The sequence below is a fragment of the Moschus berezovskii genome, chromosome 22, assembly GCF_049115385.1.
Source record: "Moschus berezovskii isolate FMDL1 chromosome 22, NW_MosBer_1.0, whole genome shotgun sequence".
NCBI lineage: Eukaryota > Metazoa > Chordata > Mammalia > Artiodactyla > Moschidae > Moschus > Moschus berezovskii.
Genome location: NC_142481.1, coordinates 62,407,821 through 62,424,255, shown reverse-complemented (window position 1 = coordinate 62,424,255; position 16,435 = coordinate 62,407,821). Strand labels below are relative to the sequence as shown.

The 16,435-nt window shown below is 44.2% G+C and overlaps 1 protein-coding gene and 1 long non-coding RNA gene across 4 annotated transcripts in view; one reads left to right on the top strand and one right to left on the bottom strand.

Annotated features, from left to right (window-relative positions):
• The first annotated feature begins 12 nt into the window (after positions 1-12).
• LOC129547277 (uncharacterized) lies at positions 13-12,332 on the top strand. The gene is made up of 2 exons (XR_008684045.2): positions 13-93; positions 8,596-12,332. It is a non-coding gene; the product is annotated as an uncharacterized LOC129547277 (long non-coding RNA).
• Positions 8,730-16,435, bottom strand: part of DDX19B (DEAD-box helicase 19B) — a 26,779-nt gene continuing 19,073 nt past the window's right edge. For all 3 annotated transcript variants that reach the window (XM_055413154.2, XM_088830859.1, XM_055413153.2), the window contains exons 4-12: positions 15,982-16,117; positions 15,613-15,705; positions 13,401-13,503; positions 12,722-12,836; positions 11,303-11,480; positions 10,723-10,960; positions 10,016-10,178; positions 9,399-9,590; positions 8,730-9,023 (exon numbers count right to left, since the gene is read on the bottom strand). In XM_055413154.2, the coding sequence (XP_055269129.1) occupies positions 8,962-9,023; positions 9,399-9,590; positions 10,016-10,178; positions 10,723-10,960; positions 11,303-11,480; positions 12,722-12,836; positions 13,401-13,503; positions 15,613-15,674 (1,113 nt within the window). In that variant the 5' untranslated portion in view covers positions 15,675-15,705; positions 15,982-16,117 and the 3' untranslated portion in view covers positions 8,730-8,961. The remainder of the gene's footprint in view (positions 9,024-9,398; positions 9,591-10,015; positions 10,179-10,722; positions 10,961-11,302; positions 11,481-12,721; positions 12,837-13,400; positions 13,504-15,612; positions 15,706-15,981; positions 16,118-16,435) is intronic.

The window sequence follows — 16,435 nt, the reverse complement described above, 5'->3', positions numbered from 1 at the left end:
GCCGCGCCGCGCGGGCTTTGCCCCGCGCCTCCTGCGCCAGCTTGCATTTTCCGCTGACTGCCTCAGGAGCGGGCTCGTCGTGCCTTGAAGTCCGTAAGTTCTGTGGGGTGAATCTCCACGCCCTCACTTTTCTGCCTCCCGTCGCGTTGCAGAAACCTCAGTTTATTTTTAAGTCTGTTACATCCTGTAGTGTTTGCGTCTCTGAGCTGTAAGGCCTTGCACAAAGGAAAGTCCCAGAAGAAAACTGTGGTGCCGGTTTCTGCTGTTACGAACGAGGAGACTTGTCAGACAGCAAAAAACCCGGAACTCCACCGAAAACCCTTCAGCCCCCGTAATTCCACCACAGAGCAAGCAAACAAAAACACAAACAGCGTTTGCTTTTTCTTCTGGGTCCTTCTAGTTTCTGTCCGTAAACACAGGTGTTTTATATAGCCCTAAACAAAGTACATGTACAGTTTTAAACTTGACTTTTTATACGGCTAAAAATTTTTAAACGTCACAACTACCCACTTAATGTTGTTATAGTCTGTCAATTTCATATCAGGTAAATTACCTAAGTCCCCTTTCTCCTCCTCCTTAGGGATATAAGTTGTTTTGCATGTTTTATTATTAGTTGATAACACTTAAAGGAACATTTCTATACCATCAAAATTATCTTGTTTGCTTCTAATTTACTTTTTGTCTCTCCATTAAAATATTAACTCTTCAGACAAGAGCAAAGATCTTATCTGTCTTAATCTCAGTTGATTAATGAACCTGGAAAAGTGTATGACATATGGTAGATTCTCATTAAATAGTTTTTAATGTATGACTGAATAGACTATATATATTTTAGTTCAAAATATATTACTCTAGAGCACATTTCTAATCATTGCAACATTTATGTCAAAATCTGTGAACGATCTGACTGGTTTATAAGGGAATAAATACTAAGCACAAGAAAAAGAGCTCAAAAATCTTTGGTTATTAAGGAAATGCAAATCAAAGTCACAGTGAGATACAACTGCTCACTGGTTACAATGTCTAAAGTTAAAGATTGACCCACCATGTGTTGGTAAAGTTGTGGAGTGTTAAAAAAATATTCAGCGACGCTTGTTAATGATGATAAGACAAACTTTATTCAGGACCATTGCCATAAGCATAAGGATGACTGCAATGGAATTTTCAGCAGAGGAGAAATATTGGGCTCAGTTCCAAATACAGCATGGACAAGTGGAAATTTATAGTCAAGGAGCAGGGGGGTGGATGGAAAATTACTAAAAGGAAACATCAGGGGTAAGGAGAATTTTTGTTAAGCCAATTTAATGGGATTCTTGCTGAAGACAGGCCAGGGTCATCAGACGTCACCTGGCAGATAGTGGAGAATGAAGAACCTGACCAGAGATTGAGGGTGATGAGCTATCAAGGGTGGGTGGTTCTCGCTAAAACTGAATCTTACAAAGAAGTGCACAGATGGGCCTAGGAGAAGGTTCAGGAGCCTGACTAAACGTTGGTCAAGCAAGGAAACTGTTAGGAGCGACTGGAACTCTCACAAGCCTCTCAAGAGAATATAAAATGGTGCAGTGGTTTTATATAACTGTTATGCAGTTTTTCAAGAAGTTAAATCTATGCTTACTCTGTGATCCAGCAGTTCTACTCCTAGTTACTATCCAAGAGAAATGAAACATAAAGACTTGCACACAGATGTTCATTGGAGATTTACTCATAATAATCCCAAGCTGGAAACAACTCAAATGTTCATCACAGGAAGATGGATAAATAAATTTCAGTATATTTATTAAATAGAATACATCTCAGCAATAAAAAGGAACAGACTATGATACACATGATGAAACAGAAGAATCTTACAGACATTATGTTGAAAGAAAGATGCCAGACACAAGATGCATAAATGTATAATCCATGTATATGAGATTCAGTGTAAGCAGCTCTTTGCAGGAAGCTCGCCTCAGCAGGAAGCCTCTTGTCACTTTAGTACAGCTATACTTTAACTAACTTTTAAACCAGTTACTCCCAGGCTCTACTCATGTCCAGGCCAGGCACACCTTTGAAATCTTCTAATCAAACAATGCCTTGCCTAACTTGTTGGTTCTTTCTATAGATCAAAGTAGTAGAAGTGAGGAATAAGTAAGTAACTGATGACCAGATCTCTTCCCTAGCTTCCCCTTCAGTAACCTCCCAAACTCTGTGATCAGTGTGTGAACAGGATTACAGCTAGAAGAAGAAAATAAGTTGAGGAGACTTCCTTGGTGGGCCAGTGGTTAAAACCACTCTTGCAATGTGGGAGAGCAGTTTCCGTGGTCAGGGAACTAGATCCCACATACCACAAATAAGACCCAGCACAGTCAGATGAATAAATTTTTAAAAAAGAAAAGGAATGCAAAAGAATCCTTACCTGATAAGAGTAGCTGGAACCACAAGATTATTGTATTTTTAAAAAAGAAGTTGAGCCTGCACACAGTGGGGAATGGCAACAACTCTGACCCCCATGTCTCAGTGATTAACTGATATTACTTCCCTTTAAAAGTTTCATTGCCAAGCAGAATCTTCGGAGATAGTTTTTTGAGGACACTGAATCCACTATCTCCCCAGATTGCTGGCATTCTGATTAAAGGCACCTTTTCTATCTACCATTTGTGAATACTGATTTTGTTAGCAGCTGCACCCCCATTAGATAACAGTGAAAATGTTTTTTTTTAAATAATGTTTTGATCTTAATTGGTGGTTAAACATATGTATACAATTGTCAAAACTCAGTAGAATCATACACCTAATATTTGTGCGTTACAGTCTGTCAATTAAAAATAAAACTGTAATGAGAAAATAAAATATAAAAAATACAGGTAGTAGTAAATTTACTTTAAAAATTGGAGGGCTAAGAATGTTTTCTTGGTTCTTAACCACTCAACAAAACAAGTGCTTAAGGGCATGCACACATTTTGTGCCTATTGTCTTCCCAAGGGGCTGGTCTAATACCCAGCATCCTCACCATTAGTGGAGTTACTGCTTAGAGACTACATTGTTTATTAGGAGAAAGCATCATGGTCTGACTCTGTGTCAGGCACGACAGGATGGCAGCTCTGCTTTTGGAGTTACTGCTCCTTCTCCCTGTGATGCCTGTATGTACTGGTGGGGAAGGGGAAGTGGAATGCTGTAAGATTCGAAAAATAGGAATAGTGGCAGGAGCCAGACCAAGTTTGTATTTTTCCTACAAAGGTCTGATGACTAATTTATAAATATCACACAGTTTTTTAAAAATTGTATGAAAAGTGGGGATAATTTTTTTTAGAGAAAACATGTAAAATATATTCCACTATTAACACACATTAACAGCAGCAACATGCCTGCTGGCAGCTAGAAGTTCAGAGATGACTGATTTTACTCGCCTCCCACCCTTACTCAGCTTCATCTAAAGGGAACACAGATGCCAAACCAGTAGTCCCAAACATGTGCATGTTTGTACATGAGGCATGTACAGTCTATTGGTTAAGAGTGTGGGCCCTGGAGCCAGACTGCCCAGGTGTGTAGCCTGTCTTGCTACTTCTGACCTGTGTGTTATAGGGCGTGTAACTTAACCTCTGTGCCTATGTCCTGATCTGTAGAATAGGAATCCTAATACATCTGTTGTCAGGAGTAAGTAATCTACGTAGAATTTTTTTTTTTGGAAAGTGTTTACTGAATTTGTTACCATATTGCTCCTGCTTTATGTTTTGTTTTTTTGTGGCATGTTGGATCTTAGCTCCCCTGCCAGGGATCAAATGTGCACCTTCTGCCCTGGAGGGGGAAGTGTTAACCACTGGACCGCCAAAAACGTCCCTGTGTAGACATTTTTAAAAACAATTATTTGACAAGTTTCAGTTGCAGCACACAGGATCTTCAGTCTTCATTGCAGCATGTGAAATCTTTTAGTTGTACTACGCAGGATCTTTGGTTGCAGCATGCAGACTCTTTAATTGTGGCATTTGGGATCTAGTTCTCTGACCAGGGACCAAACCTGGGCCCCTTGCATTGGGAGAGTGGAGTCTTAGCCACTGGACCACCAGGGAAGGCCTCTATGAAGACCTTTATTTTTTTAACGAGTTACTTTAACTGCTCTGGGTCTTCACTGCTTTGTGTGGGCTTTCTCTAATTGTGCCCCCGCGAGGCTACTCTCGTCGCAGTGCGTGGGCTGTTCCTTGCAGTGGCTTCTCTTGTGGTGAAGCACAGGCCCTAGGGCATGCAGGCTTCAATACTTGTGGTGCATCTGCTGAGCTGCTCTGCACCATGTGGGAGCTTCCCAGAGCAGGGATCGAGCCTGTGCTCCCTGCATTGCCAGGCAGATTCTTAACCACTGGACCACGAGGCAAGTCCTTATGTAGAATGTTGCCTGACAGTAAGGCAGTAGGGGAAGTACAGACACCCGTACAGGGCACCCTCGAGATCAGGACAGGGCACTGAGGCACACCGAAAAAGCGGTTTTTACTGTTGGAAGAGGAAGGACTAGCAGGAGCGAGACCGAAGGAGGGAGGAACCGGGAGAAGAGCTCCACGCAGAGGGGTGACTGCGGCAGGTGGTGCGCCTGGCCCTTGCAGAGGGGAGAGGCTCTCCGGCCAGGCTCCTCTCCCCGCACTGGGTGCCCAGCTCTCCTGTGCTCTGTCGAGGGCGAGGGGCTTTCAGCACTGTTGAACAGGAGGTTGTCCGCAGGTGACGCTCTGGGGTGGAGTGAAGAAATTATCCTCTGATCTTCCACTCTGCTCCCTGAGTGCCTGCAGTCTGAGTTACTCGCTCTTTCCACATGCCCATCTTAGCTAGAATCCTGGAGGTGAAACATTCTTAGCCTCATCCATAAGTGCCGACAGTTCCTTTGAATTTTTGTTCTTGCTTCAAGGTGGGCTGGCTAGGGGAGGAAATAATGGCCTCAAAATGAGAAATTGGAGAGGGAAATGCACAGGATCACTGACTTCACAAGGTGTATCCCAGCACAAAAGGAAATTTCGGTGAGGATGGAATTGGCATCGAGTACAAGGGGGGAAGTAAAGCAAGTGAGGAATCCCTAGGACATGAAGTATTAGGGATAGATAACACAAACACACAAAACACGTTACCCAGTTTGCACTTAAGGAAAATGGAAAGTAAGGGTTGGAGGACTTAAGGAAGAGAGTGGGATAATCAGACTCAAACGTTATAAACATTACCCTGGCTGCTGTGTGACAAACGAACTGAAGGAAAATCCAAGTAGAAGCAAGAACACTGTTAGGGACCAGTGTAGACCAGATGTCAGTGGTGATCTAGACCAGGGTCTAAGCTAACTTAAGACTATTTGGCATTTCTCCAATTGTAGAATTCCAGCGATACGGGAAGCCTATGGATGAGGATATAACAGTTGTAAAGACTCACAGAATGTGTACTAGTACTTCCAGGAGAGTTCCATTTAAATAGTCCCCCATCTCTGACCCTCCTTCCTCTGGAAGAAGCTGGCTATAGGACTACATAAAAGATCTGCCACCCAATCACCTCTGCCTATGAGATATGGATAAAGCAGAGACTGTGAGTGTCTCATTTGAGCAGCTGACATCCCAGACAGCCACCACTCTCAGGCTTCATATAATATTCTTTTTCTCCATCTACTCCTGTTCTCCACTTTACAATTAGGGCGAAGGAAAAGCCCCTTGCTCTGCTGAATACTAGTGGCAGAACAGCTCTTCTGGGTATTGGAGCCTTCTAGTATAGGCCCTCAGAGAAGGCACCCACTCCAGTACTCTTGCCTGGAAAATCCCATGGACGGAGGAGCCTGGTGGGCTGCAGTCCCTGGGGTCACTAACAGTTGGACACAACTGAGCGCCTTCACTTTCACTTTTCACTTTCGTGCATTGGAGAAGGAAATGGCCACCCACTCCAGTGTTCTTGCCTGGAGAATCCCGGGGACGGGGAAGCCTGGTGGGCTTCCGTCTATGGGGTCGCACAGAGTTGGACACGACTGAAGTGACTTAGCAGCGGCAGCAGCCCTTCAGGTTCCCTCTCCACTGTGTCATTTTTAGAAGATGCTGCAACCTGAGTCAGTCAACAGAATAAGGAACATTTATTCTCAAGCAGAAAAGCAAAGTCAGATAAAGTGCAGGGGGTTCCTGAGAACCTTTTATCTGTGTTCCGGATCAAGAGAAACCTGAAGAGAGTCCTTGAAATCTACAATAGCTTGAGGGTTTGGTGAAGAAGACGGGCCAGTCCCTCCTGGCAGGGTGACAGGCCTGACTTCACGAGTCATTCGTTTATGACTCAACCCTGATGTCATCTGTTCTTTCCAAACCTTCCCTTTGGGTTTCTCCCCAAAATTATTTCTGCCTAGTGTGCCTAAATTTTAAGAGACACAAATTTCTTTTTGGAATAACAACAGTAAAGTAGGTATTGCTGGCATCAGCCTTCTTTCTGATTAGCCAGCAGCCTCTGGTTTACCAGCAAGAAAAACAGGAAGGTAAGGAGCCCTCTGGCAACTGAGTAGGGCTCTTGGCCTGTGGAGACATCCCAGCTACTCACGTTGGAGCAGTGTCAACTCTGAAGCGGGATTGTACTATCATACATAAATCTTCACCAGCACCAGCAACGAAAACATGCTGTTTTTTCTACTCAGAAATGATGTCTTAGTAACATGAACACATCATAATTAAGTTCCATTAACCATCAATAAAGAATACATTAACAGTTCATTAGTTCTTATGCATACAGTCAACGAACACTCCAAAAAATCAGTAAAATCTATTGTTTATGGATAATGAACATATCCAGAATTTTCCACTGGGCCAGAATCTTTTTCAAGCAAGTTTCTCTGTTCTAGGGCACAGTTTATCATTCCATACATAGGAACTTACTAAAAACAGTGAAAGACACTCTGGGGACTGAAGCTCATTAAGGGCTCAATACATTTTTACATCATTGGTATCTCAAAATGGCCCAAGGTCACAGAGGCAGCTGTGACCCATTACCCCCCAGAAGCCAGGCACTGGCAGGAATGAGTATGGATGGCAGTGACACTGGGAGGACCTTCTAGAGCCATCCATAAAGTGAGTCTTACTTTTTAAAAAGACACATACTCTTTTGGGAGTTTTTCCCCAGGAAAACACATTTAAACTCAAAATACTGCATAAACTCCATGGAACCCATCCAGTGAGTTCTTAGGGGTCCAAGCCCCCAGATAAGGAACTGTTGACCTAGATTTCTCTCAGATACCGATGTTCCTATTGTTGGAGAGTCTGAAGTACATCCCTTCCCATTTCCTGCTCAGATTTGGGGCTACTCAGTAGATAAGTCATCTGTGTTGTGAGAAGGTGGGGTGTACTTAGCCTGCAGCCTCAGGAGTCTGTACTCTTTAATTATTGCCTTTAAGTTATTTCAGGGTTGGTCTGCAGGACTTTGTGTAAAATTTCTTCTCTTCTTACACGACTCCCAAGGTGGCTCAAAGTTGGCTAGAAGTACAAAGACTCCACACAGTCAAGTGCCTATAGGGGAACATGGCAAGCCTGGTAGTCTGTGGTTCCCTCTGCAGTGTCTGTAAAGTCAGATTTGAGAAACCACCTGGAGGCTGGCGTTGACCCCTCCCCTTCCCAGGAGACAAATCTGGCCCTAAAACACAGAGATGCCTATAAGAAAGGCCTGGGAGTCAAATAGTTCTCATCCCCGAAAATCCCTCTTAGAGGCCTGATTGTCTGTCAAAAAGAGCTGGCGAGGACTCTAGGCTAGGGTTTCATATGCTCTTGCATCTCAGTTTCATGTCATCTCTGCTCTGTCACTCTGGGTACCAACAGCTTTGGTTGGGTATGGGGAGGTGTCCATTCCTATTCTTTACTCTGACTTCTCATGAGATGCCGAGTGATGATGGAGCAGAGGATTTAGAGAGACAAATGGCTGAGTCCACCGTGCCTCAGTTGCTGCTGTTTGTGTTCCGAGCACATGGACGCAGACACTCGGAATTCCTTCACAATCAAGATGGCGAATTTCTGAAACCATTCCCCAGCTCTGATTTAAACAAACAAACTTGTTTTCTGTGACCTAGAGGCAAAGCAAGCGTTTGTAACTATTGCTGGTCACTTTTGGAGCTGCCTTAAGCCTAGCCATTAGCAACTTGAAACACAATGTTCACTGTTTCTCCAAACCAGATTACCTTTTATTTGCTTGGAGCTGCTAAGAGGCCAAGGTGATATTAGGGATGTAAAAAAGATGCTGAAAGTTCAGGCTGTGTGGCAGTCTAGGACTACCACTAATTCTTCACTATGGCTTCTCCAAAGGACTGTTCAAGCACAGGCCAGGGATCCGCCAGTTATCAGATGTGCATTCTACACAGATCGCAGCTGCTAAGAACAGGCCATGGTCTGCAACAGACTTGTGTACACCAAAGATGCCAGGTTGGCTTTTTGGGTCATGCTTAGCAAATCCCTTCCTGCTGTAGCCATCACACAGTAGGGGCTTAAAACACTCAAATGAGCTGTCCCAACCCAAATACAAAGCAGCAACTCACATGTCTCCTCTGCTGCCTCACACCATACGCCAAACATGATGACTGACTTAGAACCTAACCTACTTGGTCTCTCTGTTCGCTCTTGACCTCAACTCTGTCACTTCTATAAGGGCTGGAAGCTGGCCTGAACACTTCTAAGCAGACAACAGGCTGGGCTGCCACTGAGACTCCTCAGCAAAGGACCAGCCACAACATCTGGATTATGGTTATGATGGGGAAAACGCTGGCCAAAAAACAGACAGAATTTCCAAAAGGTAAATTTCTGTGTATTCACGCCTAATCTTCAAAAGTTGTGTAAACAAATTTTTTTTCTACCTTCCCCCATCATTTGCACAATTTTTGTCAAGTCCAAACGTAATTTCAGATGAGGTAGGCAGTTTGTCTGCTCGTGCTGTCATCCTCACAGGGACGGTCAGGCTGCGCCATGGAAGCACTTGTGTCCGGGGCGAGGGCCACACAGCGACTACAGGAGCTTCTCAGTTGGCTATTTTCTCAATCTCATCCAAGTCATCCGTGTCCAGTCTTTCTATTTTCTTATCTGAGGGAAGAGAAAGGCTTCAGAGAGAGCCCTGCACAGATCACAGGGGACGCAGGCAGGGGAGGGACAGCAGGCGGGGAGGACCTGGGGCTCCCTGGGACGTGCCCGCCCCCCGCCACAGGCCTCCCTGAACCCCTGAGGCACCCGGGACTGGGCGGGCACACAGCTGGTGGCGGCCAGGCCCCCGGCCCCTCGGCCCCGCCATGGGAGCGGTCACGCGAGGCCCGGCCTGAGCACCAAGGGTGCGGGGAGAACTTCCTGTCCTGGGGAAGAGGAGGGCTGGGACACGGACAGGGCCTCTCGGGGCCAGGGCGACACCCCCTCCCCGCCTGCCCCCGCGACCTGGCCCCAGCAGGGGGCTCTCCTGGGACTCACTGAAATGCTCCTGGATTCTGTTCAGGATGTTCATGCTGTGCTTGCTGTCCACCATGTTCACGGCCAGGCCCCGCTTGCCAAAGCGGCCGGTGCGCCCGATCCGATGCAGGTAGGTCTCGTTGTCCGGGTTCCCATCCTTGTCCACCGGGAGGTCAAAGTTGATGACGACAGACACCTGTTCCACATCGATACCTGCGTGAGGGAGAGTTGGACAGGAGTGAGGATGGGAGACAGAAATCGCCGCCGCCGTCAGGCCCACCCTCACCAAGCTCAGGCAGAAGGCAGGGTCTGGGACAGGCCAGCTCTGGGGTTGGGACACGGGCAGGTGGCAGAACCCAGAGGGAGAGGACAGGCCAAATTCCGGCATCAGTCGGAGGGCCTCTGCTGGATCCGAGGATCCGGAGAAGCAGCTGACGCCGCACTGGGACCACAAGAAGAGCAGGCGCCCTCCTCGGCCACCAGCCAGGACTCCCAGCTTCTGTGGACGTTCTCCTCTGCTGAGGGAGCCCCACAGGCTCGCCCACAAAACAGCATCTCCCCCAAACCATCGCAGCCTCCCACACAAAGATCTCTCTGCTGCCCCAAGCCTGGCGGGCCAGGACCCAGTCTCTGCTCACCGCGGGCACACACGTTGGTAGTGACCAGAACCTTCTCTTTGCCCTCTCGGAAGCGCTCAATCACTGCAGCCCTCTGCTCCACCACCATTTCACCACTCAGCAGCGCCACCTGGTGGCCTTCTTTTGAGAGCTCAGCGGCCAGCCAACTAGCTGTTTTGCGGGTCTGGAGTGAAAAGAATTGTTTTAAATGAAGATACCTGTAAAAAAAAAAAGAAGGCACCTGCAGAAAAGTGGCTCTTCTGCTGTTAACAGACACGAACGCTCGACTGAGTTCAGCCAGCAAGATGGGCTCAAAGCTTCTGAATATTTTTGTAGCCACATGATTTTTGGCGGATAAATTACATCAGTGATCTTAGTTTTATTGTGGTTTGAGCCAAAGGTCTTCATTCTGAAATAGTCTACATTCTTAATACTTTAAAATTATTTCCTTGGAAGTTATTTGGAATCCGCCCCCCCCCCCGACCCCCGCCAAGTAATCGCTAAGAAGTAGGGACCAGAGATGGTTAGATCTTCAGTCTTCCCCTTACAACTCATTATAACCTGAGAAACTATGTCCTGGGACTGATTTATTTCCTTTCCAGCCACAGGCAGTTAACAGGGTCCCTGGCACTAAGTGGAGCTGAGTGGGAGAGGCGGGGCCACATCCTCCAGGGGGCCCCCACCCCCACAGGACACCGCTGCCTCCTGCTGCTGCTGCTGCTACTCACATGGCAGAAGATCATGGCTTGAGCAATGGTGATAGCCCCATAGATGTTACACAAGGCCTGGAACTTCTCGTCTCTGCTGTTGCACAGGACGTAATACTGCTTGATGGTGTCCAGTGTCTCCTCCTCACGCTTCAGTTTGATGATGTTCGGGTCGGGCACCACTTTCTGGGCAAATTTCCAGACAGAGTCTTCAAAGGTGGCAGAGAAAAGCAGCATCTGGCAGTTCCTGGGCAGCATCCTGCAAGGGGAGGCCCCGGTGTCTGGCATGACCCTGACCCGGGCTTTCCCTGGAAGGACCAGGGCACAGCCTCCCCAGGCCTGATGACCTGCGTTCCCGGGAAGGGGCTGTGGGGAGGAAGAGGGAGCAGACGCGGGGCAGGGCCAGGTGGCCGACAGTCCCTGAGTCTCCCTCCTGAACCCAGGCAGGAGGCGTGCACAGTGCTGGCATGGAAATGGCCCCTCAGACAAACGCCCTGAAAGCTGCGAAGAGCCTGGCAGGGGCACGAAGGGGAGTGTGAGGGAACAGGAGCAGGAACTGCAAGTCGGGAGCCGAGAAGTCCGTCCTGGCTCGAGGCCCTACCTCTGGATGCGGATGCTCTGATCTTGGTGGCCCTGAGTGGCTATCATCACGTCAGCCTCGTCCAGAACAAACACCTTGATCTTCTTGGGGTCGATGAACTTGAGCTTGGAGCACCAGTCCAGAACGGTCCCCGGGGTGCCAATGACAATGTGCTCACTGATTTTCTGACCTCTTTCCACTGTGGAGACAAGATGTGTTTTGTTTCATGGGTATTTCCACGGCAAAGCCAGCTTCATTGTCCAAGCAATTTTAAAGCTATGATGTATTTTAAAGCAGTTGTTTTGACGTTTGCATTAATATTTTAAGGCAAGGTCAGGATAGCACTATAGTATTTAATGGACATACACACAAAAAACAGTAATGCTGATAAGATTTGGTAAAGGCATGAACCATGAGATGAAAACCTCTTCAGTTGTATTCTTTTACATTCTCTATAATCATCAACCTCTTTCAAGGATTTCATACCTGTATTTCTTCTCTGTCAACATTATTCTGCCTAGCCTGGGTTTGCATTTCCCCACAAGTAGACTTCTTCAAAGGTAGTTTGTTGTGAAACAAGCAAAAGTAGAAAGAGTGGATAAAGAAAATAATAAAAGTACCTCCAGAGTTAATTGCCATGAACATTCTAGAACATTTTTACTCTAACAGTGAGATTTTAAAAATTAGGCTATTAAACAAATCCAGAATTTGTAACATTTTATAAGCAACTGGTCTGCTCAAAGTGTCAGATGTAACATAGTTGTGGGGGTGGGGTGGGGATGTGAAGGGACTATTCTAGACTGCAAGAAACTAAAGCGATACAACAACCAAATGTAATGCATATATACTGACTCAGTCTTGGTTCAACAAAAAAAAAACTACAAAGAAACACTTCTGGAACAATTAGGGGGGAAATTAAAATGGAAAAGATGCTAATTATCAGAGAATCTCATTTTGTTGGTTGTAATATGGGTATTGTGGGTATGGTGAAGGATGCTTACTATGAAATGCATACTAAATTACTTTGAAATAAAGTGTCATGATGTCTACAGTTCTCTTTCGTTTTAAAAATACCCGGCTGCACTGGGTCTTAGTCGTGGCGTTTGGGGTCTTCAGTTGTGGCGTGCAGACTTAGTTGCGGTTTGTGGGATCTAGTTCCCTGACTGGGGATTGAACTGAGGCCTCCTGTTTGGGGCGCTCAGAGTCTTAGCCACTGGGTCAGCAGGGAAGTCCCCTACAATTTACCTTCAAATGATTCACCACTGCCGCCCCAAGATACACATAATACACATAAAGCAAATATGGCAAAATGCTAACTTTTCGAATCCAGGTGGAAGGCACATGTGTTTATTGTAAATTTCAACTACTGCATATGTTTTGGGATTTTTCAAAATAAAAAGTTATTACCTTAATTAACTAGGATCACATATTCATACTCACACTTATTGCCACGAACAGCATAAGCTAGCTTCAGTTCAGGGTAAAATCTGCCCATCTGCTCAATCACTTTTCCTGTTTGAAGGGCAAGCTCATATGTTGGGGAGAGGCACAGACACTGGTAGGGAAAGAGTGCAGAGAGAGAATTCAAGACACTCGTTGTTACGCACTGGGGAATGACTATTCGGACTTAATGATCCCTCCAGCTGAGGCTGAAGGGAAGGATATAGAGTGCACACCATTTGACTGTTTAAGCTGCAAAGTCGGAAGTACAATTCTCAGGGGTCAGAACTCTGGCTGGGTAAAGACACTTGAGAACAGCTATTTGGTCATTGGAGAACCAAAATCCACATGTGAGCAGGGATCTGAAATTCCAGCTGGAGATTATCTTCCTTTTCTCTCACTCAGAAGGTTCTCAAAACTTCCTAATGGATGATAGAGATTAAGGAGCTTTTTCCTACAGCTAAAGGAGTGTAGCCTGTAAGCACTATCCTAGGACTGGCATGTCATTGCAAAGGAAAAAGGATTTTTGATGTTACTGGAAGATCAACCATGTTATTTGTGCTCAACTTAAGGGGTTCTAGTTGAGGTAAAAAGTAATACGTAGCTCATCTTTTAATTAATCAAATGGCATTTTCCTTCTAGTTATGAGTTAGAAAATTCAGCTTCACCAAGCCCTTACCTGGGGGTGTCTGTTGGCTGGTTCTACTTGGCTGAGCATGGCCAACACAAAGGCAGCTGTTTTGCCAGTACCAGACTGTGACTGGGCAATTAAGTTCTGTGGGCTGCACAAGAAAACAGTTCAGGAGTTTAAATCTCATGTATTCTTTCACTGAATAAAAATGAAGAATAAAGCTTAATAATGAGTATCTCAGCTTGCTTGACAGAAGGAGGCTTTGGCTTCTGTAGAAGAGTACATATGCTAGCTTCACAGATAGAAGATTTTATGGTTGGATTTGAAGCACTTCTTATCTTTTATCTACTCTTGACATAGCAGCGAGTGATTCTTCTTTTTCGCTCAAAAACCTCCCAGTCACTCCAGATTTCATTCAGAGTAAAAGTTAAAATTCTTATAATGCCCTACAAAGTCCCACCTGATGAGGCTCCCCACTAGCTCTCCGTTCTCATCTGCTACCAGCTCCCTCACTCCATTCCACCACCGCAACTGCCCCAGAGCTGCTCAGAACACACCAGCCATGCTCGTCCTTGGGCTTCTGCAGCAGCTAGTCACTGCCTGGGATAGCTGTCCCTGGGTGACAGCACACCAACTCTCTCCTTTCCTTCAAGTCTGCTCAGATATCACCTATTTAATGAGATTCCACCCTCACTACATGATTAAAAGTTGCAACTTACTTTGAAATGCCTTAAAAAACAAGAGGTACTGGTGGACCGATACATGATAAAGCATAGGAAACTGTCAGTGAAAGAATCTAGGAGGTGCATATATAGGTGTTCACTATAAAACCCTTTCAACTTTGTTGTATGTCTGAAAACTTCCATAATAAAACATTGGGGATAAAACTGCAATCTTCGTCTTCCCAATCCCCCTCCTATCATGCTCTGTTTTTTCTCCTTAGCACTTACTGCCTTTTTAAAAGAGAGCTTTATTGAGATAAAATTCATGTACCATGCAGTTCATCCATTTAAAGTATATAAGTCAATCTTTTTGGTATATGACTTTAATGATTTTTTTAAATTGTAAAATATATAACATAAAATTTGCCATTTTAAAGTATACAATTCAGTGGCATTAATTATATTTACAATCTATCACCTTTAAACATATTATGTATTTATTTTTAATAAAAATAAATCTATACTCCAAACTAGAATGTAAGCTCCTTGTGGGCAAGAATTTTCATCTGCTTTGTTCACTAATGTATCTAAGTGCCTAGTACGGTATGTGTCACAAACCAAGTCCTCAGTAAATAAGTTAATGAAGGACAAGTATTAGAAAATTCTCAGAGCTCTTCTAACATTGACAGTCTAACAGTGAGCATTTATGAAAGCATCAAGATCCATAAATACAAGTGGCAATTAGAAACAATATAATAAATATTCCATTTATTCATTTTTAAGTATGCTCAAAATGTCATTAAAAAAAAAAAGACATTAACCATCTTGAAAATATATCCCTATTGTGACACAGAACATAAAAAACTTTGAGAGAATACAGACCTACAGTATCTGTTTTCAGACAAATAGGGAAAGGGGTTTTCAGGATTTAGGATTTCATGCAATTTTATATAATCATATGTAATATAGGGATCAATTTTTATTAAAAGTTCCTTATGTTCTACAACCCTCTTCCTCAAAGTGTGGTCTGTCTTCAGCAGCAGCAACAACACTGGGAAGTGTCTTAGAAATGGTGAGCCTCAGTCCCCACCTCAGACTCACTGAGACCAGAATCTGCATTTTAATAAAGTCCCATGAATTTCACATGCCTCTGAAAGTGTGAGCAGCACTGGCCCAGAAAACAATGTTAGTTCTGATCGCCTCAATCCCTGTTTAGTTTTTGTCATCTACATTTGACACATGTATTTTACTTACTCATATAATGAAATCATGGTGTATATAAATGGTATAAATGTACATATATTTACCAACATAGAAATATTGTCATATAATTTTCATATCAAAAAAAGCATCTAACCATTTTATATGGTTCCGCTAAGCCAAAAGTATACAAATCCAAGTTTACATAGAAAAATATCTAGAAGTCTCTACTCCAAATATTAATAGTGTGGAGGGGAGGGAGATAACAAATTTTTTCATTTTTCTTATTTTTCATTGTTTTCTAACTTTTCTAAAATGAACATGTATATATATATTTTTTAATAATGAAAGTAAAAAAAAAAGTAACAAATGGGATAGAGGTGCGTCAGGACACATACGGCTCAGCAAGCATTAAAGGCAATGCATTCTCTTGTATCTTGGATGGACGGTTGAAGCCCATGGCATAGACTCCTTGGAGAAGCTGTGGTTTCCTAGAAAAACAGTTCAAAATGAAAATCACAGTCTCTGGTTGAAGAAAGAAGCCAAGTATCTAGCTAACAATACTAAAACTGTGAATAGGGCACGATGTATGCATGTAGCTAAAGCTTTTACAAATTACCAGGAAATTTTACTTACTAACCCAAAGCAGCTAAATTCTTTTATTAAACTTATATTAGCTAAAAATGTTCTGTAGTGATGAAAAAATACACATTAACAGGCCTAGAATTTCTAGTTAAACACAAAGGGGCGAATCAGAAAGTACTCACAGCCGAAGCTCCTCGAAGGACTTGACCGAGTAGAGCGGGGAGTTGGGATCCCGCTGCAGGACTTCCACTTGGTTGGTGTTATCGACAAGGTTGCTTCTGATCAGCTTGTTGAGTAAGGACTGGGCAGCTCTGTCCTCTGCAGGAAAACAGCATGAAGATTTTTAGAAGTCCATGAAATCCAGCATGATCTCCTTTGAATTCAGCTACCATTAGTATGTTAAGCAATAACATGTATTTGTACTGGGACTCCTAATTCAAGGTAGAGTTTAGTTCTGATTTATAAATACAATTACAATAGTTTATTAAAAGCAAAGTTTATGATACTCATATCATCTGTTGGGGCCTCATATTCTTCTCAAGAACTCTATTCCTAACAACTACCCTTTCTTGAAGTTACTGATTCCTCCTCTCAAAACCCAAATATTTACTCTCCAATATGTACCCAATATAAATT